Here is a 25,376-nt window from a genome sequence, read left to right as displayed (position 1 = left end):
TAAAACTCTAATGATTGGTTGCTGACATGTAGTTTCAAAGTTACATATAGTTCGTAGAATGTCTAAAGTGAACAATTGAAATAAAGTTTTAGCAAAAGTAGCTCTCACCTCATTGACTCCTCCTCCTCGTGTTGGTGAGCAGATCCCCTCGATATAGGCAGTGCCACTACGACTGCTCTGAAATGTGCGTCCCCTACAGATCAAATAATACACAGAATTTGTACCTTCCAAAAGTGGTTTTGAACTTCTTACAGAGTTGGTTATCACGAAAGTCATATGCAATATTAAATTGCAATTTCACTGTTGTGATGCAAATGTGTTACATAAGGCCCCATGAAATGGTTTCAAACTAAAATTTCTTGCATTTCCAAATGAGGATATTCTCAAAAGAGCATTTTATTAGACAAAAATGTGTAGATGCCAGGAGACAATGACATATTTTCAGTTAAAGGGCACCTATTATGCAAAATTCACTTTTACATGGTGTTTGAACATAAAATGTGTGTTGGCAGTGTGTGTACACAACCACCCTATAATGGTAAAAATCCAACCACTACTTTTTTTTAATCCCCATAAATCATAAGCAGTGTCTCAGAACAAGCCGTTTTCAGATTTCTGGCAAAGTGACATCACATTTTACAGGCCCCGCCCATGAGTGTTGATGGACACTGCCATATTAGCAAAGACCCCGCCCTCAGCAAGCTGTACTAAGTCCGCCATGTTTATCCCCTCGCCAGAGCATTTAACAGCAGCATTTAAGTAAGAAATGTGTTCTTATTAAAGCTACTAAAGTGTTCAAGTAAAGAGCAGTGAGTGATTTTTTGTTTATCTTTTGTTGTTTGATTCATATTAACAGCTGATATATCAGTAGGTACTGTATATTATACTGCTTTCACTTTAGTACACAGATCTAATATACACAGGATTTCTGTATTTGCTGCATACGTGAACAGACATAACCAACTGTTTTCATGTGAACTTTGTGTGTTTCTGACATAATCTTGTGTGCATTTGACAGTTTAATCGCAATAACACATGAAAAATAACTAGTCTAGTAGTTATACTCACGGACGCACCGACATCCAGCTCTCTGTGTTCATGTGTCGGTGTGTGTGCTCAACTTGAGAGTGATAAGGCTTTAAAACGCATGCAGATGATAAAATGTCATGATGATGAAGAACTGCAATGTCACATGAGTGTGTCTGCGATAGAGATGATCATAACCAAACAGATGTATCATGTTTTCATTTGCGTATTCACAAGCTGTGAAGGCTCCGCCCTCTGGGGTGGGGAGCAGCAGCTCATTTGCATTTAAAGGAGACACACACAAAACAGCTCATTTTTCTCAAACCCCAAAATTGGCATTTTCAAAATGGTATATTGAATGATCTGTTAGGAATTTTGATCTGAAACTTCACAGACACACCTTGTGGATACCTGAGACTTATATTACATTTAGCAAAAGGGGCTTAATAGGTGCCCTTTAAAGTTTATTTCATGGGGCTTTAATTATATTGAATGGATATTTACATTCAATATATATTGCATGTTTTAAATGTGTGAGTGTGTCGTCTATATGAAGAAGGAAGCATAACATACGAGAGCAGGTGAGCTGCGTCACTCTTCTCTTTGATATTCTCCTTCCTGTATTTCATAAAGTCACGCAGGGTCACCAATGGATCGTCACCAACAGAAACCATGTTCTGAGTTGACCATGTCTCCATGGCGACAAGCACTATTCTAGTGTTCAGCTGCTCCTTGTAAATCTGGAATTTAATAGGATGTTTTAAGCATAAAAATTGCTACAGTACTTACTCAAGGAAAACATCATGAGAAAAATTGTGAATGTGCCTGTCAAACTTCAGGACGTACAGCATCAGCCATGTTCACTACAGCTTTGGCAAAGTTTCTCGTCTGAGAGGCCGATCTTCGCATTTGTACAAACTACAGAGAGAATAATCAAGACAAATGTTACACACCACATGCAAAAAGAAATACAGAAAAGAATAACTATTAAAGAAATAAACTATTTTCAGATCTTACCAGTTCATAATCATTGACCACCAGTAACTCTACATACTTTGTTTCACTCTGAACTGTGCGCGGACCCCTCCGAACCTGTAGGGAGCCACAGGGAATCACAGTTTAAAGGGTTTAAAGGGTTGACGCAACATCACAGATTGTGACATGACATGTTAGTGCACAGTTCAATGATACAGCAAGTTTGAAGTACACAACATATGGAATATGGAAACTCTTATGATTCTTTTATCAAACAAATCAATTAATTTGATTAATTCCTATTGTAATGTTCTTAAATTTCATTCGTATAAGCTCATTCTAACACATTTAAAGCTACACTGTGTAACTTTTTTAGTCTATTCTTAGCTAAAAACACTTAGTTCTTTCAAAAATATATGTGTTCATTAATGTATATTTACTTCTTTCAAGTAATAAAGTATTCTCGTAAGTTTATAATATGCCATTGAAAATACATAAGGTAATGGGATCTAACACTGGTGGTCGCCATGTTGCCCCTCCACCTTGAAAGTACATTAGCCAAAGAGGGACATACCCGTAAATTCAAGCTTCGCCTTTTGCGTTTTAACCGGTTTTAATACTCGATGGCACTGTACAAAATTCCTTGCGTCAACTTGTTCAGACTTGTCTGGTGCATGTGCAGAGAGTTTTCATCTCAGCAGTGTCCAGTAACAGAGTTATACGGAGTTTTCCTGGCTTGTTTATTCCTCAAAAGTCTGTTTTTCCTTGTGTGGTATTTCTGTGCGTTAATAACTCCGTAAGTAATAATAGTTATTGTCATTGTAGATGTGTTTCAGAGTGTGTCATCGCGTAATTCAGTTGATGTCACCTCAGAATTATTTTTCTGTCAACATACAATAGCGTAATGCTCACCTATTTGAATAATCATTCAGTTATTTTGTTATCAACAATGTTTATTCGTTTATAGAAAATATTTGCTTGTAATGTATGTTGATGGAAATATGTATCAGGTCTGATCGGCATATTAACAAGATTCAAGATTCAAGATTCAAGAGTTTTATTTGTCACATACACAGTTATATACACAATATACAACTGGCAGTGAAATGTAAACAGGTCCGCTCCATGGACAGTGCAAATAACAGTTACAAGAAATTAAATAGAAATAGAATAAAGTTAGAATAAAAAGTATTAACATAAGTAGAATTATAAATAAATCAAGTAAAAGATAAAAATAGGAAATAAGATAAAAATAAAAATATAAAAAATATGTGGATGATAAGTGAGATAAACTGTAGACTTAAAAATAAGTGGTTAACATAAAATATATAATATGTATATATAAAGAAGTATAATGTGCAAGGTTTATTACAGGTTGTTACGCAGTAACAATAGGGACGTAAAGTAAAGTGCAGTGCAATTGCAGTATGTGGATGTTAATGTTGAAAGACCGTATGTTTATGCGTGTGCGGGGGTGAAGTGAGTCACGTGACTGAGTTCAGGAGTCTGATGGCCTGGGGGAAGAAACTCCTCCTGAGTCTTTCAGTCTTTGCCATCAGGCTACGGAAGCGCTTACCAGATGGCAGCAGGGTGAAGTGAGAGTTTGCAGGGTGATTAATGTCTCTGATGATTTTAGTAGCTCTACCTCTGCAGCGTTTGGTGTAGATGTCCTGCAGAGACGGGAGAGCTGAGCCTGAGATGCGCTCGGATAAGCGCACCACTCTTTGCAGGGCTTTGCAGTCGTGACTGGTGCTGTTCCCGTACCACGCTGTGATGCACTGAGTCAGGACACTTTCTATCGCCCCTCGATAGAAAGTTTTCAGGATGGCTGGTGAAACCCTGAATTTCCTCAGCTGGCGCAGGTGGTACAGTCTTTGCCTGGCTTTTTTCACCTGTGTCTGGATGTGTGTAGTCCAGGTCAGATCCTCGGAGATGTTCACACCCAGGTATTTGAAGCTGCTCACTCTCTCTACCGGTGACCCGCTGATCATGAGAGGGGAGTATGACCGATGCTGTCTCTTCCTGAAGTCCACAATCAGTTCTTTGGTCTTGTTAACATTCAGAGAGAGACAGTTGTCCTGGCACCATGATGTCAGTTGCTCCACTTCGTCCAAGTATGCCGTCTCATTGTTGTTGGAGATGAGACCCAGGACAACAGTATCATCAGCAAACTTGATGATGGAGGTGGAGCTGTGTGTGGACAAACAGTCATGGGTGTAGAGAGAGTAGAGCAGGGGACTCAGCACACAGCCCTGTGGAGCTCCAACACTCAGGGTGATGGAGGTGGAGGTGAACTGGCCTACTCTCACCGCCTGGGGTCTGCCAGTGAGGAAATCTTCAATCCAGAGGCAGAGAGAAGAATTCAGGCCTAGATCCAGGAGTTTGTGTGTTAGCTTAATGGGAACTATGGTGTTAAAGGCTGAGCTATAGTCAATAAATAGCAACCTGACATAGTTCCCACTTTTGCTGTCGATGTGAGTGAGGCAGGAGTGAAGGACGTGAGAAATGGCATCTTCAGTCGATCTATTGGGACGATAGGCAAACTGAAGAGGGTCCAAAGTGTCAGGAATGGAGGAGCAAATGTTGTTTTTAATGAGTCTCTCAAAGACCTTCATGACTAAAGATGTGAGAGCCACTGGACGATAGTCATTTAGGCAAGAGGGTTTACTGATCTTAGGTACAGGGATGATGGAGGATCGTTTGAAGGAGGTGGGGACAACAGATGTAGCAAGGGACTCGTTGAATATGGATGTAAAGAGCCCTGCGAGCTGATCAGCACAGGACCGCAGAACACGACCTGAAATACCATCCGGCCCAGCAGCTTTCCTGACATCCACACGTTTGAGTGCCCTCCGAACCTCGTCCTCCGTGACAGAGATCACGTGACCGTTGCTGCTCTGAGGGACTCTCTCTGACGCGTCACTCGCCGGAGTCGCGCTGCCGCGATTACATATAACAATTGTTATACAGAGCGCACTGCAGTGCTAACGTTAAAGCGGCGCACACACTTTTGAAACCGGACACCGCTTGCTAGCAGCGGCAGCGGCAGCTCCGCTCCTTTTAATGCAGCTGCATTTAGCGCCTATATATGGTACAATAAGCTCTGGTTTACGGTTACATTATACAAATGTAACTTAGAAGTATAGTTATACAGTTCTTAACCGTGTATGTATATATTTACCATCCTTATTTGTTCTCTCACAAAAACCACATTTATGTACATATCCACGCAAACCTGTTTATGCCTTGCAATTGGATGACTGAATAAACATTACTATCATCAAAGTTCACTCTGGATTAGCTGCAGTTCTTTCTAGCCGAATAATTAGGCCAGTTGAGTTCCAACCATCCCACTGCGCACAGAATATCCCACAGGCACCGTGTCGAATGTGGACGAGGTCGAACTGGAAGCCATGTTAATCTTGGACTAAATCGGCCACCATAGTGGTATGCCACATAAAATCACAGAGCGGGTTCAGTGCATGCTAAGTCGCACAGTGCGCAGAAGTTGGCAACTTTTTTGCAGAGTCAATAGCTAAAGACCTCCAAACTTTGTGTGGCCTTCAGATTAGCTCAAGAACAGTTCGTAGAGAGTTTCATGGAATGGGTTTCCAGGAGTTGGGCTTGGACCCTTAGTTCCAGTGAAAGGAACTCTTAATGTTTCAGCATACCAATACATTTTGGACAATTTCATGCTCTCAACTTTGTGGGATCAGTTTGGGGATGGCCCCTTCCTGTTCCAACATGACTGCGCATCTGTGCACAAAACAACTTCCATAAAGATGAGCGAGTTTGGTGTGGAGGAACATGACTGGCCTGCACAGAGTCCTGACATCAACCCGATAGAACACCTTTGGGATGAATTAGAGCGGAGACTGCGAGCCAGACCTTCTCGTCCAACATCAGTGCCTGACCTCACAAATGCGCTTCTAGAAGAATTGTCAAAAATTCCCATAAACACACTCCTAAACCTTGTGGAAAGCCTTCCCAGAAGAGTTATAGCTGCAAAGGGTGGGCCAACTCCACATTAAACCCTACGGATTAAGAATGGGATGTCATTCAAGTTCATGTGCAATTTAGTGCATATGAAAAATAACTGTCATGTTTACACTGCTCCAACAGACACCGCCAAATGCTGATTGAACATGTTCAGTCAGGTGAAAACAAACCCCGACCAACGGCAACAGATGCTGACAGGGGTAACAAACTGATCTGACAAAACCCAACAAACGTGTTTGTTGACATTTGTCTGTGCGGTGTAAATTGGCCTTTAATTTTACTCCTCCTAAAAAAGGTTAATAAAAACAAAGCTGTGAGAGCATGTTATACCAGCTCCTGGTAGCCAGATAGTCTACCACAATGCTACTGCAACATGCATCACCACAAATATGGGCCGCCGCAGATGAGTAGACTATCTCTTTAGAAAACTGACACGCAAACTGACACAAATTAAACTGAAAGTTTGGCATCACAGTCCTAAAGCTCAACACAGTCATCTTCATTAAAAAGAAGTGAGACTAAATTATCTTACATTCTGAGAAAAAAATCATGGTAACCTTTAAAAAGTTTCTGATATGTACCATTTAGGTATTAATATGCATTCTTTAGATACAACGGTGTACCTTTTGAAAGGTTAGAGCCACAGTGACAGCTTTTGTACCTTTTTTTTTCTGAGAGTGTACGAGTGCTTATTTCGCTTTAATAATAATAATTTGTTACATTTATGAAGTGCTTTTCTCTGCACTCAAAGTGCTTTACATTTGGAAGGGGGGAATCTCTTCAACTTCCACCAATGTGCAGCATCCACCTGGAATTTGCATATAGTGCGGGAATTTAAGACTGGATTTACATTTTTACATTTACATTTATGTTAAGTGTAAATGGAACCATTTTAACAAATTGGACATCTGATCAGTAAAAAAGTGACAAGAGCCATGGCCACAAAGATCTTAAGAATCTCATTGTTGAAAAGTATTACTCAGATGAGGGCTACAAAAATTTCCAAGCGATTAGATATGCCATGGAAAACAGAAAAGACAGTTGATACAAGTGGAGAAAGAACAAGATTATCAAGAACAGGGTAGCACCTTATTTGACAGTCCTGTTCCGAATGTACATACTATGTACTTATTATAGCAATTACAATTACTGGGTTATAACTAGGTACTAACCCTGAACCTACCACTAAACCTAACCTTAACCCATTTAGTTACCTTAGATTACCAGTACATTCTTGGGTACGTGCACTGTAAGTACACGTACTGTAAAATAAAATGTAACCAAGAACAGGGTCGACCCTCCAAAATTAGACAAAATAAGACAAAGAGAAAACTGGTCAGGGAGGCTGTCAAGAGTCATACAGAAACACTAAAATAGTTGCAGCTATTACTGCCAATTACTGGTTGCGCCCTACATGTGACAGCTATCTCCCATATTCTCAGTCTGTCTTGGCTATGGCAAGACACAAGCCTCTTCTGACTAAAAACCGGCTCAAACTCCGCTTAACAACTTACCTTATCATGTGGAAAAAAAGTGTTATGGTCTGATGAGACCAAGTACGAATTTTTTGGCCAAAATTGTAAAAGGTATGTTCGGCACAAAAACATCACAGCACATCAGCAAAAGAACACCATACCCCTGGTGAAGCATGGTGGTGCAACATCATGCTTTGGGGTTGCTTTTCTTCACCTGGAACTGGAGCTTTAGTTAAGTTTTAGGGAATCATGAATAGCAACAAGTACCAGTCAATTTTGGCACAGGACCTTCTAGTGTCTGCTAGAAAGCAGAAGAGAATGAAGAGAACTTTCAACATTTAGCATGACAATGATCTAAATTCACAAAAGAATGGCTTCAGCAAAGAAGATGAATGTTTTGGAGTGGCCTAGCAAGAGTTTAGACCTGAATCTTTTAGTCAATCTGTGAGGGGACCTGAAGAGTGCCGTGCACAGGAGATGCCCTCGCAATTGAACAAATCTGGAAGGTTTTTGCAAAGAAAGAGTGAGAAAAATGTTCTCTAATAAAGATGAGCCAAGCTGATAGACTCCTATCCAGTGACATTAAGTGATGTAATAAAATCAAAGGGTGCTTCAACTAAGTATTAGTTCAAGGATGTGCACACCAATCCAATTATTCCAACTTTCTTATTTTTATACATTTGTTTATCCATTTATCAATACAGTCACTTGCTTTGTTCCTGAATGAATCAGCTGTTTGAACAAATGGGTGGAATTAATGACTCAACGACTCATCATTAAGACAGTGACTTGCCACCTGGTGGGTTTATCTTCATATTAAAGAATATTTTTTAATAATTTCATATTTCAATATTCATAACAGTAATTTTAAAACATGAATCTCATAGTATCATTATGCAATTGTAAATGCAGTGTAAATATATCTAAATGCTACTTTAGATTCAGCTTCTTTGCCAATTCTGCAGTGTACAAATGGATTTTGGATACCGATTTACCTTGACTGGTAACAGCCTATAGTGTCTTAAAAGATGTACATCTAATAAAGTTAGAAGAAATACCCTTAATAGGTAAAAATGCCATTGGATATCAATTTAAGGTGGCATATATCGCTCCAAAATGGAAAAAGTTAATTTCTGTCACTGCTGTGAACTGTACACTGCACAGAATATGAAGAAAATGAAACGCTTCAGGAGTCAGCTGACCACAATGGTACCAGCACAAAAAGATTATTGTAATTGATAGTTTTTGCCATATTACACAACCCCAACCATACAGTTATATTTGTAAAATACAGCAAAGTGCCCCCAACTGTTGTTTTTGTCTCCACTCAAATTGTAATATTCATTCATCTGTATATTCAGTGAGTTCTGTAGTTCTGTGTTTTATTGATTCTTGTGTGACCTTCTCTCCTCTTCCCACCCTCTACTATCCCACCTTTCCACAGCTTAGCCTTTTTCAAATCTAAGACATACATTTTCTGTGCTAAAATAGGCCGGGTGATTTCATGACCCTTTAACAGGCTAGTCTCAGCTTCAGATGTCACACCCACTGATCGCCCACAGTCTGTTCACAGAGTGTCTACACATGTTGGACACAGATCTGGCGTTTCGAACTGAACAATTCTAGGCTGCATTTACCTAGTTTCTCTCTTTCTCTGTTTCATTGAGTATAGTCAAGTCAAGGTCGAATTGTGTTTTGTCTTGTCTGGTGCTCTGCCCAAACCTACTTTTTGGTGGATGCTCTCTCACTCTCCAGCTCTGTCTGGCTTTTGGACTGCTCTGGTTAAGACATGCTGCTGGTCTCTCGACGTGATACTCGTGTTGCTCTTTGGATTGTTTGTCAAACACATCGGGTTTTCAAACCTGTCCTGGAGGACCCCCAACACTACACATTTTGTATGTCTCTCTCATCTAACACACCTGATTCAACTCATCAGCTCATAAGTAAAAACTGAAAGACCTGAATTGGATGTGTCAGATATAAGGAGACACAAAATATGCTGTGTTAGGGGTCCTCCAGGACAGGTTTGAATCAACTCACTAGCCAATTTTCCAGGTTATGATTATGTTTTATCACTTTGCATGCCTTCGGCATCACAGCCCCTCTCCTAGGAGGATGAGCCTCCAATATTAGCAAAACAAAGTTTCTGTATTCCGATGCTTCTGGTACTTTTTAGTCCTAGTCCACACCTGGAAACAGCTGAATACTTTTTGAAGTGACAGCTTGCATGTTAATCTTCAGTGTGTTTACTATTAAACATTAATTTTGGAGTGAGCTATGTTTGGAGTTTACAACAAAATAAGAATTATGAGAAAATTTTGCGACAGGCAGGATTCAGTTACAACTAACTATCGTAAAAATGATCCAATGAGAAACAATTCTGATTGTTGAACCTGATTGTTCTATATTTATATAAAAACTGTGGCTTTGATAATTTTGTTAATTTTTTATATTTTAGTTTTGGCTAGTTCAAGTTCTGAAAGTCTGGTAACAAAAATTTTGAAGCAAAATTGACTGGTGAGTGGAAAAGAGTGTCAAACCCTGCCTGTCACAGTATCAGTGTACAGCTACTGCAACCAGACCACTGTTACATGAGCCAGATCAAATACTGATGTAATCAAGCCATAAATATATTGCAAGCAAAATATATTCAGCAAAAGACAGCTAGTTGTGAGTTAGCAAAATCCGACATCATTAGGCATCATATGATAATATAGCTACTCCAAGATTCTGGATCAATTTGAGTCGGAGTGACTGTCAAGTTTGAAAGTGAGTTATAATTTAGTAATTTGTGACTCATACATTTCTGGGATTAATCCTAATCAATTGCACCCATATTTTAATGTGTGTACATAAATACACTATATTGCCAAAAGTATTGGGACACCCCTCCAAATCATTGAATTCAATTAATTGAGTTCCAATCACTTCCATGGCCAAAGGTGTATAAAATCAAGTACCTAGGCATGCAGACTGCTTCTACAAACATTTGTGAAAGAATGGGTCACTCAGGAGCTCAGTGAATTCAAGCTTGGTACCGTGATTGGTTGCCACCTGTACAATAAGTCCATTCATGAAATGTACTCACTACTAAATATTCCACGGTCAACTGTTAGTGGTATTAAAGCAAAGTGGAAGCAATTGGGAACAACAGCAACTCAGCCACAAAGTGGTAGGCCAAGTAAAATCATAGAGTGGGGTCAGTGCATGCTGAGGCACACAGTGCGCAGAAGTTGCCAACCTTCTGCAGAGTCAATAGCTACAGACCTCAAAACTTTGTGTGGCCTTCAGATTAGCTCAAGAACAGTGCATAGAGAGCTTCATGGAATGGGTTTCCATGGCCGAGCAGCTGTACAGCTGCCTTACATCACCAAGCACAATGCAAAGCCTCGGATGCAGTGTTATAAAGCACGTCACCACTGGATTCTAGAGCAGTGGAGACGTGTTCTCTAGAGTGACAAATCATGCTGAAACAAAACAAGCCGATGGATGGGTTTGGCGGTTGCCAGGAGAACGGTACTTGCCTGACTGCATTGTGCCAAGTGTAAAGTTTGGTGGAGGGGGGATTATGGTGTGGGGGTTGTTTTTTCAGGTTTTGGGCTCGGCCCCTTAGATGAAAAGAACTCTTAATGCTTCAGCAATACCAAGACATTTTGGACAATTTTATGCTCCCAACTTTGTGGGACAGTTTGGGGATGGCCCCTTCCTGTTCCAACACGACTGTGCACCAGTGCACAAACAAGGTCCATAAAGACATGGATGAGTGATTGATGAAGTCCTGACCTCGACCCGATAGAACACTTTTGGGATGAATTAGAGTGGAGACTGCGAGCCAGGCTTTCTCGTCCAACATCAGTGCCTGACCTCACAAATGCGCTTCCAGAAGAATGGTCAAAAATTCCCATAAACACACTCCTAAACCTTGTGGAAAGCCTTCCCAGAAAAGTTCAAACTGTTACTGGGCCAACTTCATATTAAACCCTACGGATTAAGAATGGGGTGTCATTAAAGTTAATGTGCATGTAAAGGCAGGCGTCCCAAAACTTTTGGCAATATAGTGTATATGTACACATTTAATGCAAATTAATGTAAAATCAACATTTAAAATTTGTTGAATGGCATCTTTTTACTAGTGATATTGTCAGTACCAACAGTCTATTTTTTTAAATGCTGAGGCTAAAATGACTAATTATAGCCATTCAACAATATATTTGCAAATGATCAGACTACTGTTTAAATATTTAAAAATAAATGCTACATTCATTTATTACGTTAACTGAAGAGGCTTCAGTGCGCTGAATAAATAACTTTTGTGAGGAAACTGCTGATTGCTTAATGGATCGACAGCCTGTCCACTGATATTTGCGTGTGTTTCCTATTAAATATTTATTTCTGCCATCTTAAGTGAGATTTTGATCCAAAGGGAGCATGTATTTTCAGTTCAAAAGGAACTACGAATGACATAGGGAATAAGGGTACATCAATACATCACTTCACAGGAAGTGCAGAAGGAAATTTACCCATCAGTCATATCGCACCAGTAATATTTTACCAAATCAATTGAGGTCCCATCATTTTATGTAGTCCCAGGTGCGAGTTTGGTAGTGTATAAATAAATAAAAAATAAAAACTGATAATACTAAATATTTTGTGAGCACGGAATCAGCACATTAAAATGATTTATGAAGGATCATGCAACACTGAAGTAATGACTGCTGAAAACTAAGCTGTCACAGGAATAACTTTAATTTTTAAATATATTAAAATAGAAAACAGTTACTTTAAATTGTAATTATATTTCACAATATTATTGTTTTACTGTATTTTTGATCAAATAAATGCAGCATTGTTGAGCAGAAGGGACTTTGAAGAAAATAAAAAAAAAACAATTAAAAAAAAATCTTAATTATTCCACACTTTTGATCGGTTAGTTGAAATGCATTTGTAGTGAAAGATACCTAATATAGCATGAGACCAGAATTTCTAATCTGGTACGTCTATGCAGGGCCACAGTTACAAAACCATCATCGCGGCTCTCCCTCAGTTAAAACCGATTTCTGGATGCCCTTTTTGGCAGCTCGTTATGCATGACTAATCTTCAAGAAAAATATAGATCAGTTCATAAATCAACTGATGTCAAAAATAAAAACTCTCACCTGTCTTTTTGCCCGTCTCAGCCCATCTGTGAGCTCCGGCTCATTTGTCTCCATAGAAACGGGATAGTCATTGTTAAGGTCGGAGTCACTGCTGTTCCTGGTGCTTCCTGTAAGAGAAGAAGCCATAGGGCAATACGGATGAAAACCATCCCAAACAAAAAGTTTCCACTCGTCAGCTTTCCGTGGATCGATAAAGATGTGTATTACTGAAAAATGATCCATGCAAAAAATCAATATGCAGCAGACGGAGAAAGAGAGAGATCAGGAAGGACGTAAAAGCAGACACAGTCTGAATGCTGGGGGGGGGGGAAACACTTGAGGATAGGTCATATAAGACAGTGACTGCATATGTCTTACTCATATGATTTTAGAATGACATTAAGGTCATTTTATTTGCATGTAAGAGGATTGTCTTACCTGAGGAATGTGGCGTCAGCCGGATGTCTGCCATTTTGTATACAGCATGAATATTTGAATCCTGTGTGACAGAATCATGGAAGTCTTGTTAATCTGACATTAAGAACAGAAAGTGCATTACTGTACATAGTCACCCATGGAACCTTCATAAATACTGCATGCAACATTTCTCTTGACATTAGTCACATGACGGGATATTCCTGTAGGTTTCACATAGCCGCAATCGACAATTACTGGGGCCTAAGCAATTGTGAAGTAGTAAAGTAAGATAATGGATAAAATTGACATATTTAAAAGAAAACAAGCTGCTGATGCTGTTGAACCATTGAAATTATTGGTAAATGTCAACACAGTTTAAATCATTATCATTAGAGTTATAGAAATGGGGAACATTTGAAATGTTTCCTCTATGTCCTGTTCAATGTGCAAATGAATTTTTGATGTTGCACTCACAAAAATGACAATGAGTCATTATGGGCCACATCCAAAAACATAATTTGATTAAATTAATAAAAATGGGTAATGTTTTGTCATACAAGCCAATTGTCCCATTAATTAGTCAAAGGCTAAGATAAGTTCAATATTCTGGGGAAATATTCTTGCTGGCACGGTCCAGAGATACTACCTAAAATGTAAATTTACTTTTTAAAGCATCACCTTGTGGCCGATTTTCATCCAAATTTGGTACGTCATCTACATGCCCTCTACATGCAAATTTCATTAAAATCACCCGCTTCAGCCTGTTGAAACATTTACTAGCTGCTAAGTTAGAATGTAAGCACATCGCCTGACATAGAAAATGCATGTAAATTTCAACTTCCTTGTTGAAATTGTTGCTGAGTTATGGTGTTTTTTGGGGGTGTTTTTTGTGGTGGTGGAGTACCTCATGGGTGGACGTTTATGCAATGTGCCTGCCTTGTATCCTCAATGTCCTAGTGTTCAATTTCCAAATTGGTAGATGCAGCTTTTTTCATGTTTACCACATTGTTTTATTAGCATTCATTTGTTTTACATGGATTCTCAGAATCACAAATTACACTTTATAACTATATTTTTGTAGCCCTTTGAGAAAATTAGGCCGCACCCTTAACTAGTCCTGCTGCAAAGTCATGTTGTGATTCAAACTCACAATATTTGGTATATAAATATTGATACCATATAGTATGAAAATGTTGTTGATAACTGTATATATCTGCTCAAATTCTGTTGTTGGGTAACGTTTCCTCTCAGATGAAACGCTCGCTGATGTACTGAGCTCTGACATGTAAGGCTATTACACAACTATCCATTATTAATCTCCCATCTACCCAGACAGAGACACACTTACCATTTGGCTTTGAATACTTTATGAAAATGACCCATTTAAGAGAAGCGAAAGAGGAGTGGAGAGAGAGTGAAAGAGAGATAAATAACAAATACAGATAAAAGGACCAAGAAAAACAGCAAAAGAAAAGGTGAAATGAAAAAAGAGTGAATAGCTCTGTGGTTTATCATCTCTTTGACATGCTATTTCAATGCACCAAAAATTGTGCCACAGTAATTCTAAAGTAATTCAATTCACACAAATAGAAGAAATCAAATTATTCTCCATCTATGCTTAAAATAAAGAATTAGTTCACCCAAAAATTTGTATTCTGTCATTAATTGCTCACCCTCATGTCGTTCCAAAACCCGAAAGACATTCGTTCATCTTCGGAACACAAATTAAGATATTTTTGGTGAAATCTGAGAGCTCTCTGACTGCAACGTAATTGCAACTTTCAAGGCCCAGAAAGGTAGTAAAAAGATTGTTAGATTAGTTCATGTGACTCCAGTGGTTCAACCTCAATGTTATGAAGTGACAATGGTACTTTTTGAGTGCAAAAACAAACAAAAATAATTATTTTATTCAACAATCTCTTCTCTTCCCTGTAACTCTCTTACACGATTCACTTTGGGCTATTCACAAAGTAAAGAGCTACCGGGTTTTACGGCAAAACGCCGGTTCACTATTGGCCAAGCACATAAAAAATATTAAATAAATTTTTGTGTTCCGAAAATGAACGTAGGTCTTACGGGTTTGGAACGACATGAGGGTGAGTAATTAATGACATCATTTTCATTTTTGGGTGAACTTTTGAGGCTTCTGTATTTGTCTTGGAACAAACTCCTCCTACAGAAATGGCATTACTGTAATAGAGTGCTGCAAGGATAATCAATTTTCATAGGCCAAAAATTTAGCACTTCATTTAGCACTTCCGGTTTCATTATCCTGAAGTCATTGTTTTTATTTATGGATTTTTGGTTAAATGTCTGAAAAAGGGTCTGTAGTTAACAGAAGCTCAAGATATTTGCCTTGATTCGTTTTTAAGCTTGAAAAAAATCTTGATAAAAAGCGGTTGCTACAAGTGTCTACATAGACCTACAGAGGTAGGTGACATTAAACATTATCACACCGAACAGGTAAACTCATCTACTCAGTAGTGCGCTTTCACAGCCTCATTGTGTTTATAATCACATGCTTTGAAATTATTCTTTGTGGTGGTGATGTTCGAAACCATGGTGTAGTTTGTTTTTAGCCTACGCTTACATTTTTCATCAGATGAAAGTTGTGTTCATTTGTGAAGGTCATCATGATGAACAAAACGAGCAAGAATCATAAACTTTTGTTGGTCAGAGAGCTTGTTTTTTGCAATTATCCAAAAGACAATGGAAATGAGTCAAAAGAACCAGGGTGATGCTAACTTCTGTGTTGGCCTACCTACAGAAAATAAATCACTGCAGAGCTCTATTCCTCCATCTTAAAAAAGTAGCCCCTCCTCAAATCGACCATTCAAACAGCATTACAGTTGAAATGACAAAATGAAAATCGAATGCGGCTGTTTGAAATCAAAATACAAATGTCACATTACTGCTCTTACACCCTCCATTCGCTGTTCCTGTTAGGCTTCTATTACAAGTGCATGACTGTAAATGTATTTAGATTGAGAGACGAGTGGAATGAAGTTCTCTGGTAATCAACAGACCACAGATGCTGTAGAGAGTTTAACCTTTAAATGGTACAAATTAATTACTTAGCAGAAAGCTGTTTTTTTTATTGTTCAAAAGGCATTCTTCTTATTATATTGAATTTCTAAATTCATTTTAAAGTGACAGATTTCGATATGATAATACAGTGCTGTTAATATCACGCATAAGCTGCTCTGTCTCATATTTTCTCACTCGACACCCCTCCTTCTGCTCTTCACCTCCGTCCCACATACAGACTTCTGCTGATTGACCTGTCAGTCAACCGAAGTAATGCACATTTCTGAGCATGTGGCTAATATTCAGTGCTTAGCTGTCTCTTCTGTCTCTCATTGAGCAGGACTGAGACATATGACAAAGATGAGAGAGACGAATATTTCAGCTGTGTTCTGACCTGATCGCTGCTGTTGTGCACTGGTTCGATGCTGTATGAAAAGTTTCCATCTGAGAACATCCCTCTGTAGACACACCAACATCACAAATGTGAGACAACAACCCTAATAAAGCTTAAAAATGCATACTCTTTCAATAAAATGGATTTATTGTGTAACACTTTACAATAAGGCATTTGTTAAAATTAGTTGATGATCTAATCTCTGATCATGTAAATTTTAACATTTACTAATACATAATTAAAATAAATTAAAATCAAGTAGTTGTAACATGTATATTCTGTTATGCTCTGTTTTGGTTTTGTTCCTGTTTGCCTGAGTTCTTAGTTAGTTTCCCTGGTTTCCACACACCTGTTTCCCCATGTTTTTAAGCCCTTAGTTTCCTTATTTCTGTCTGGTATCTGTTATACGTTGTTGTGTTTAAAAAATTAGTTCATTTTAAGATGAAAATTACCGATGATTTACTCACCCTCAAGGTTATATTAATAAATATCCTGGTCGCTTCAGAAGGCCTTTATTAACCCCCCAGAGCCGCAGAGTTTGTATATGATGGATGGATGCACTTTTTTGAGCTTCAAACTCGTGGACCCCTTTCACTGCCATTATAAAGCTTGGAAGCTTCAGGATATTTATTAATAAAACTCTGATTGTGTTTATCAGAAAGAAGAAAGTAATATACACATAGGATGGCTTGAGGGTGAGTAAATCATGGGGTAATTTTCATTTTAAAGTAAACTAATCCTTTAAAGGGATAGTTCACCCAAAAATGAAAATTCTGTCATCATTTACTCACCCTCAAGTTGTTCCAAACCTGTATGAGTTTCTTTGTTCTGCTGAACACAAAAGTTATTTTGAAGTATGTTTGTAACCAAGCAGATGAAAAGAGCAACAATTTTTTTTTTATTAATTTTTTTTTTTTTAAGATTTATTATGATAGGACAGTAGGTAGACAGGAAGCGAAGTGGGAGAGAGAGAGGGGGACGGGATCGGGAAAGGTCCACGAGCCGGGACTCGAACTCAGGTCGCCCGAAGCGCAACAGCGCAATATGTCAGTGCACTGCCCACGAGGCTATTGGTGCCGACAGATAGAGCAACTATTGACTACCATAGTATTTTTTTCCCTACTATGGTAGTCAATAGTTGCTCTATCTGCTTTGTTACAAACATTCTTCAAAATATCTTCTTTTGTGTTCAGCAGAACAAAGAAACTCATACAGCATTGGAGCAACTTGAGGGTGAGTAAATGATGACAGAATTTTCATTTTTGGGTGAACTATCCCTTTAAGTTTCTCCCACAAAGTCCTGTGTGTGTATTTTATAAAGACTATGTTTTCTACTCCTTCATCGTGCGCTTCTCTACAACTCACCGTGACAGTTGAATCTGTTATATTATTTAATGGACCTGAGTTAACATGAACTATCAATGAACAGTTGTGTTTTTATTAACTAACGTTAACAAAAATGAATAAATACTGTAACAAATGTATTGCTCATTGTTAGTTTGCATTAATTCATGTTAACTAATGAGACCTTATTGTAAAGTGCTACAATTTATTGTTATAAACATATCCGCATACATACAGTACAGTACACTAAACTGTACATAAAGTGCATATGGCAATCTATATTATATAGAAAATCTCAACTGCTTGTTGCAACATTAGATTTTTCAGATTAGATTCGATTCAACTTATTGTCATTGCAGTGTACAAGTACAGCGACAATGAAATGTAAATTCAATTAAATTCAATTAAATTCAATTCACACTTATTTGTATAGCGCTTTTCACAATACATATTGTTTCAAAGCAGCTTCACAGAAAATGCATGCGACTACATTACAATTTAAAGTGGTTTGTTATCAGAGGAGACTGTGTCCAAGTTATGTATTTCAGAAATGTACATATACAAAGCACACAGTTAGCTAACAATGTATTATTAATCAATATGGCCCCACTTTATATTAGGTGTACTTACATCAAAAAATAAGTACAATGTTCTTACTGTGTTCATATTGAATTGCAAAACACCTTTGCTGATATTGAGGTGGGATACGTGTAGGGTTAGGGACAGGTGTGGTGGTATGGGTAAGTTTAAGGGTAGGGTTAGGTGTAAGGGAAGTGTCAACTGTGTAATTACAAATGTAACTACAGAAATTAATTACAGATGTAATTACATGCAGGTATTTTTAAAAATGTAAGTACAATGTAAAAACATGTATGTACACAATAAATGCAACGTATCAAATGATTAATTCAAATGTTAGTACATAGTAGTTAAGGCCACCTAATATAAAGTGGGTCCGGGTATATAGAAATAAAAATGTAACTATATTATCACCCAGCTTTATATAAAAAATGTTATATACATTTTACATACTGTATACTGATGAAGGGTGATATATACTACATAGCATTTTTAATGGTTTGATTGCTTGTATCATCATAAAGTGTAAACTATATTATCGCTCAGCTCTTATCTGCTAATTGCGATTATAAGGCATTAAGATACTATAATATAGGACACCTTATAACATAGGACACCTGGATGATGCACTTATTTAACTGAAAAAAAAACAAGTTTGGAATAGTGCAAAAATGCCCAAACAGACATTTTGATATCGATGTCACCAAAGTGCATATACTAAAAACAATAGTAAAAATGATAGAAGCTTGTTTCCGCCATGGATTAATAATAACAATAAAAAAAAAAAATATTTTGACTTGCAATTGCAAATTCATATCCCACAATTCTGACCTTACAACTCACAATTACAAGCTTATATATCACAATTCTGAGAAAAAAGGCAGAATTATAAATATAGTTATAAACTCGGAATTGAAAGAAATAAAGTCAGAATTGCAAGATACTGTATAAACTCGCAATTCTGACTTTTTTTCTCCGAATTGTGAGATATAAACTTGCAATTGCTAGAAATAAAGTCAGAATGGTGAGCTATATAAAAAAAGAAAGTCTGAATTGTGAGATTTTTTTAATTCCGTGGTGGAAACAAGCTTCCATAAAAAGCAACTGAGGTAATGAAGTGTTTCTTCAAGGGTAATAAACACTTTTTTTGTATTGTATTGTTGAAGCAGTTAAAGGGTTGCTCACCGTAGGCCGTGACAGGTGGAAAGAGCTGCCCATGACCTCTGAACTCCTCTCACGTGACCGTGATAGTAACAGTGCTCTCCTCCCTGAAATCTCACACACATCAAACCATCACACATTGCACTGAAGTGAAATGATTACACAGTGAACACTAAACAGCCCTCAAATATGACAGTAACCAAGGCAACATTCTCCCATTAAAATTCATCAGATCACTTTTCCAATGTCCATCAAACGCTTTTAGCACGCCGTTCGTCCTGTCTGGCGTGAAAATAGATGATACTCTATGATATTCTAGCTCTATAGTGGAAATTGTGCATCTAATCACTTAGTTAAGAAACAGCACACCTCTACTTGACAAGACACAGGATTTGAAGAATCATTCATCATGTCCGCAGCCACACTCTCAATCAAATTTAAGAGCTGTGGGGTCTGTAAGCGGGCACCCACACACTGAATGCGTGGGAGATTTTCATGTCAGTGGTGTGATTGCTATATCTGAGCTATATTTGCAACTATTTCTGGGATTTCATTTGACCAGTCTGGCTGTAGTTTCCTGCACTGCAGTCCTGGTTTCTCTGTCTTTGCTGCAGTGTAGTTGCTTAATGACTTCAGCTTCTCCACTCAATGCTTCATTCTTCCTGTGTCTCTCTCTCTCTCTCTGACTCAGTTGGCCAAAGTGGACTAGAACTGTCTATAAGCAGTTGTCATGGCAACAGCGTTGTGATTGGTCAAATGTGGCTGACACTGAACAGGAGGGGCGGATGCTTTCCCAGACTGCTTTGCCTCGCTGCATCAAAGTCGAGCACTAAGAAAGGGAATGGGTATATTCCCAGACCCACTGACGATACATTAAGAGCCACGGTGAAATACAAATATTAAGGAATCTTATTATTACATTTATGCATATATCAGACATTTTTATCCAAAGCGACATACAAAAGAGGAGCAAAAGCAATTAGTCAAAGAGCCAACAATACTCGTAATATACAATGCCTGGTTTATTAGACAACTAGACTAGGAAGCAAGCTAGTGTTTTTTGTGTGTGTGTGTCTGTATGTTTGTAACAAAAACTGATAAAGCCATATTACTACGATATTATTGCACACAATCCAAAGATGAATACAAAGACATTCTTTGTAATATATTAATAAACATGTTTGGTCATTATGATATTAATCCCAAACAAAATCAATATAAAGGGATAAAAATAGAAAAAGAGAGATTGTTTTCCTTACCGGACTCTGAAAAGGTTGCCCATCCTTATCGAAGTGACGTTCAACATAGCTAGACGACAAGAGATCGCTGCAGGCACACACATACACCATTAATATACAGCTTAGAGGGAATGAGAACATTATGTGTCTCTGCTAGTGTGTGATTTTGCACATACTGATTAAGCTCCAGGTCTAGAATAAACTGGAGTCCAAAGGCCTTCACCAGGAATGAGATCTGAGCCAAATGAATGGGCTGAGAGAAAGAGAAACAGATAAAGGCTGGTTGGTTACATACTAAAGGAGCTATTCCTCATCAACAATGGTGTCTGAACACAGGGCGACAGGATCTCATCATAGAAAAAGTCTTGTTAAAGTATATGACAGGGTAACCAAGCCTGTGAAACAAAACTAGCCCAATAGGCAATCAAAAAAAGTAAAGTCAAGACAAGTCACCTTTATTTATATAGCGCTTTTTACAATGCGGATTGTTTCAAAGCAGCTTCACAGTGTTAAACTCTGGAGAAAACGGGGATGTCATTCGGCTCATTTCATTTATCATATAGTGTCAATGCGGGCAGATCAGTAATATAGTTGAATATTTAGTGTCGCCCAAAAAAGGTCCAAAACTAGCCCAATAGCCCTATCCCAAATATCAAAACACCATATCTATCTACATATATATTTTACAGTCAGTTATGTGTTAAACATAATTTCAACTAACATGATTCCTAGTCACCCAGACAGCATATTAAGGCATCATAGGAACTGTTCCATATATGCTATCTTCTTCTGGACAAGATGGAAGTCAGCACCACATGTGTAGTTTTCAGTGAAGTTAATCCCAGAATGCATTTTAATGGGCTCAGTGAAGGAAAAAAAATGACAGTGATTATAACTGGATTTAATCAAATAAATAATAAACATTTGCAAATTTCAACCGCACAGCGCTCACCCCTCCCTTTCGAAGCACATAGAGAAGCTACGGTAGCCGACACAGGACAAAGATATCATCGTCTGAGACAGCAGAGAGTAGCTAGCTAACTAGCGTAAAGCAGTTTGTCTGTTTAGGGCTACTGTAGAAAGAAACATGGTGGCGAAAATGGTGACTTCACTGTAAGGGGCCCTGCGGTGTATGTAGATAGAAATGGCTCATTCTAAGGTAATAAAATATAACGGTTCATTATGTATTTTTACACCACTGAAAACATAGTTAGGTATATTATATTGTATTTTGGTCAATAGATCCTTATAAATACTACACACTGCACTTTTAAAATGTAATATTTTACCCAATATTTATGTGTTATGTAGCTTTATGCTTTTAAATATTGTGTTGCATTGATCTATAACTGGATTGCTCATGACGTTCTAAACTGCCATTAGTGTTCAAGTGGCCATCTTACTATTCCCTACTGACAGAGGGCATCATTGACTTACAGCCAAAACATTGACCTAAAATCACCCAATTTGCAGCATCTCAGTCTCACAGGATTAGTTTTGTACATTTAGTTTTTGTTCATTTACATACACGATATGTGTATGTAAATTAATATTTCCTTCAGATGTTATCTGTAATGTTTATGGTCTTTTCGGAGAGGAAAAGTCATAGGCCTATATTGAAATCGTTGATGTGGGTGTCTCTAATGCACACTGACACTGCCAACCTAACACAAAAATATATTGCTTTATGTATGTAATTACAGAGAAAATATTAAACATTCACATATACCTGTGTTTAGCTGCAGAAATTGATTCGAATAGATTATACAATAAATATTAATACAGGTTATATTGCACTATATTGCATTAAAACTCAAGGTTTGCCATTGAATTTAATAATTTTATACAATGCAGTTATTGTGAACATATATTAAAATACCTGCATCTAATTAGCCAGTTGTAATTAATTTCTGTAATTACATCTATAATTATACTGTCGACCCTTCTCTTACACCTTAACCCTCCCTTTTAACCCATGGGGTGTCAAACTCAGTTCCTGGAGTCCACAGTCCAACAGTGTTTAGTTCCAACCCTGACCCAACACACATATTTATTTTCAAATAAGCATGCCGTGAAGGACTTTATTAGCTGAATCAGGTGCATTAAAACTCTGCAGGGCTGTGGCCCTCTAGATACAGAGTTTGAAACCCCTGCTTTAACCTAACCATACAGTACCACCAAATCTGTCCCCAACCTAACCAGTATCCCGCCTCAATAGCAGCAAAAGTGTTTTGCAATACAACAGAAACACAAGTACATTGTACAAAGCCTAACAATTATAATTCTTGTTTAATGTAAGTACACAGTAAGCTAGTTAAATAATAGACTCGCTATGTGTAGAGCCATTTCTATTGTGACAGTGATCATTCTGCTAGTGGGTGATGCAGCCCCATGATACAACTGGATACTACAGTGAAACAAAAATGCCTACTAGAAACCAATAGTGTATGCACTCAGCGACCTCCGGCTTTCAACCAACAAATTTTTCTTCAAACCCAATCAAATCATCCAAATGTAATAACTTGCTCTCCCTCTGAAACAGTTTTTCTGTTTTAAACAGACATCAACACCTCCGCTCCAAAAACTTGTCATATAGAGAACACGTTTCACCATCCAATCAAACTCATGATTAAAAATCAAGTCTAGCCCTACATTTGGACTTTTTTGCCTTTCTGAGAGTGAGAAAGGACAATGGAGATTAGGTGTCACAGGACAGATTCAGACAGAAGTCGTCGGGTCCGGTGCCTAAAGGACGGTCACGCAGGGTTGGCGTGTACTATGCACCAGTGTCAGGTGAGACAGCTCAAGGTTATGAGGATATAAAATGGCCTTTGACAGACAGGTGGTATATATTGCACCCATCGTTACAGGAGACGAAACGGTGTGGGTGTGAAATGTGATCACCTTGCAATACTTGCAGTCGGAGGCATGAAAACGAATACCTACCTCAATGCAAGAAGCGGGGAGTACATCCACACTCATTTATTTTACTAAATAAATCATTCAAAAACTTACAGTCTCACACTGTACATTAGGTCAGATCAAATACAGCCAGGGATGGGTGGAAGGTAAAACAATACCATAAAGCAAATAAATGCTCACGACTCCATTGTGAAGCGATAATGCAGCTATTTGCCACAAAAGTAAAAAATGGTGTATTATATTCTAATATTTATGTTATATTTAATTGTATATATTTTATTAGCTTACTTCTAATAAACTTGTTATTATAAAAAGTGGTTGGGCACATCTCTCCAAAATTTTCATAAGATTAATTTGTCAATATAAAGACCACTGAAGAGTTTAAGTTTTAGTTCCATTGCATATTAAACTTGCATGCCTGTCATAGATGCATGATATCAATAATAATCAATAATATCAGCAATGTCAAATAACAGCAATAATCAATAACAGCAAAAATCATAACAGCAATGATCAATAACAGCAAGAATCAATGTTCAGCCTCATGAATCAACTTCCAAAAATCAAGATGGCTGCACCAGAACCACTTATCAGTTCCAAATTCATGCGTACGAAACGTCGTAGTTTCCATATTAGCATATTTCCGCCCTCAGCCAGCTGTACACTGTCCGCCAAGGCAGCACTTCACGTGTCTACACGCCGCACGGAAGAGAGGGGTGGAGTGAGCAGTAGCTCATTATCAATTAAAGAGACATGCACCGAAACGGGTCGCTGTGAACAGAGCTGTTTTTGAGGAGGTATAAATGTTTTATACAAAAGTTGAGGAATTTTAACCAAAGTATTTTACAGACCTTACATGAAGACCCTAAAGAATAATACCGACTTGTGGAAAAGGGGCATCTGATGACCCCTTTAAGATACTTCTTTACCCCTAAAAGGTTCATAGTAGTATAGCAGGTTATATATTATTAATCTAAGGTACTAATACGAACCTTTTAGGGCTTTATGTACAAAGTTGTCTCTAATGGTACAATACAATATTTCTTTGAATGCTGAAAGGTTTGAATAAAAAGCTTCCATCCTCTAATTTGATTGGCCAAGCAGAGTGTTTTAACCAGTGAGTGAGGAGCAGGAAATTGAGAATGGGGAGCAGAGCTGGAAAACAGTGGCAGAACTTTTCAAACAATTGTAAGTGGTGTCTGATCAATGGGTTTATTGAAGTTTAAACTAGTCTGACGTCAACATTCAGTGTCATGTTTTTGGTGGTTGATTCTTTGGTATGGTTTTGTTGTATAATGCCCATAAGTCGATGGTCTGCCTTCTTTTGGAACTATTTTTGCTGGTGGATGAAAAAAAATGCAGAGAAACTGCATTTTATGGATGTACTTAATATTAAAGGAGAACTATTATGCCCATTTTTCTCTGCCAAATACTAACAAGATCAGGCATGTGCGGGTGGTGAGGGTGGTGTCGAGTATCATATCAGTATCAGTATCATAATCATAATTGTGACCAAACTGTCTGCTTACAACAGCAGTCGGGAACCTCGCGAGCATATGGGTCATTCAGTGAATGCCTGTGGCTCGGCGGCAGGAGAAAACAAACCAAACTAAACAAACTAAGCGCTCTTATCTGAAGCACACACACACAGAAAACTGACTGTCAGACGTCAAGTCTCGTGAGT

The 25,376-nt window shown here is 38.1% G+C and overlaps 1 protein-coding gene across 4 annotated transcripts in view; it reads right to left on the bottom strand.

The window, feature by feature from the left end:
• The window catches only part of adam11 (ADAM metallopeptidase domain 11), a 54,454-nt gene that overhangs the window by 26,834 nt on the left and 2,244 nt on the right, over positions 1-25,376 (bottom strand). For all 4 annotated transcript variants that reach the window (XM_079846259.1, XM_079846258.1, XM_079846257.1 and 1 more), the window contains exons 3-12: positions 20,947-21,023; positions 20,792-20,858; positions 19,557-19,639; positions 16,449-16,512; positions 13,049-13,109; positions 12,632-12,738; positions 2,044-2,118; positions 1,873-1,944; positions 1,600-1,766; positions 109-193 (exon numbers count right to left, since the gene is read on the bottom strand). In XM_079846259.1, the coding sequence (XP_079702385.1) occupies positions 109-193; positions 1,600-1,766; positions 1,873-1,944; positions 2,044-2,118; positions 12,632-12,738; positions 13,049-13,109; positions 16,449-16,512; positions 19,557-19,639; positions 20,792-20,858; positions 20,947-21,023 (858 nt within the window). The remainder of the gene's footprint in view (positions 1-108; positions 194-1,599; positions 1,767-1,872; positions 1,945-2,043; positions 2,119-12,631; positions 12,739-13,048; positions 13,110-16,448; positions 16,513-19,556; positions 19,640-20,791; positions 20,859-20,946; positions 21,024-25,376) is intronic.

The sequence above is a fragment of the Gobio gobio genome (genome assembly GCF_949357685.1).
Source record: "Gobio gobio genome assembly, chromosome: 20".
Taxonomy (NCBI): Eukaryota; Metazoa; Chordata; class Actinopteri; order Cypriniformes; family Gobionidae; genus Gobio; species Gobio gobio.
The sequence above is the reverse complement of the archived record's forward strand: the minus strand, read 5'-3'. Positions and strand labels throughout refer to the sequence as shown.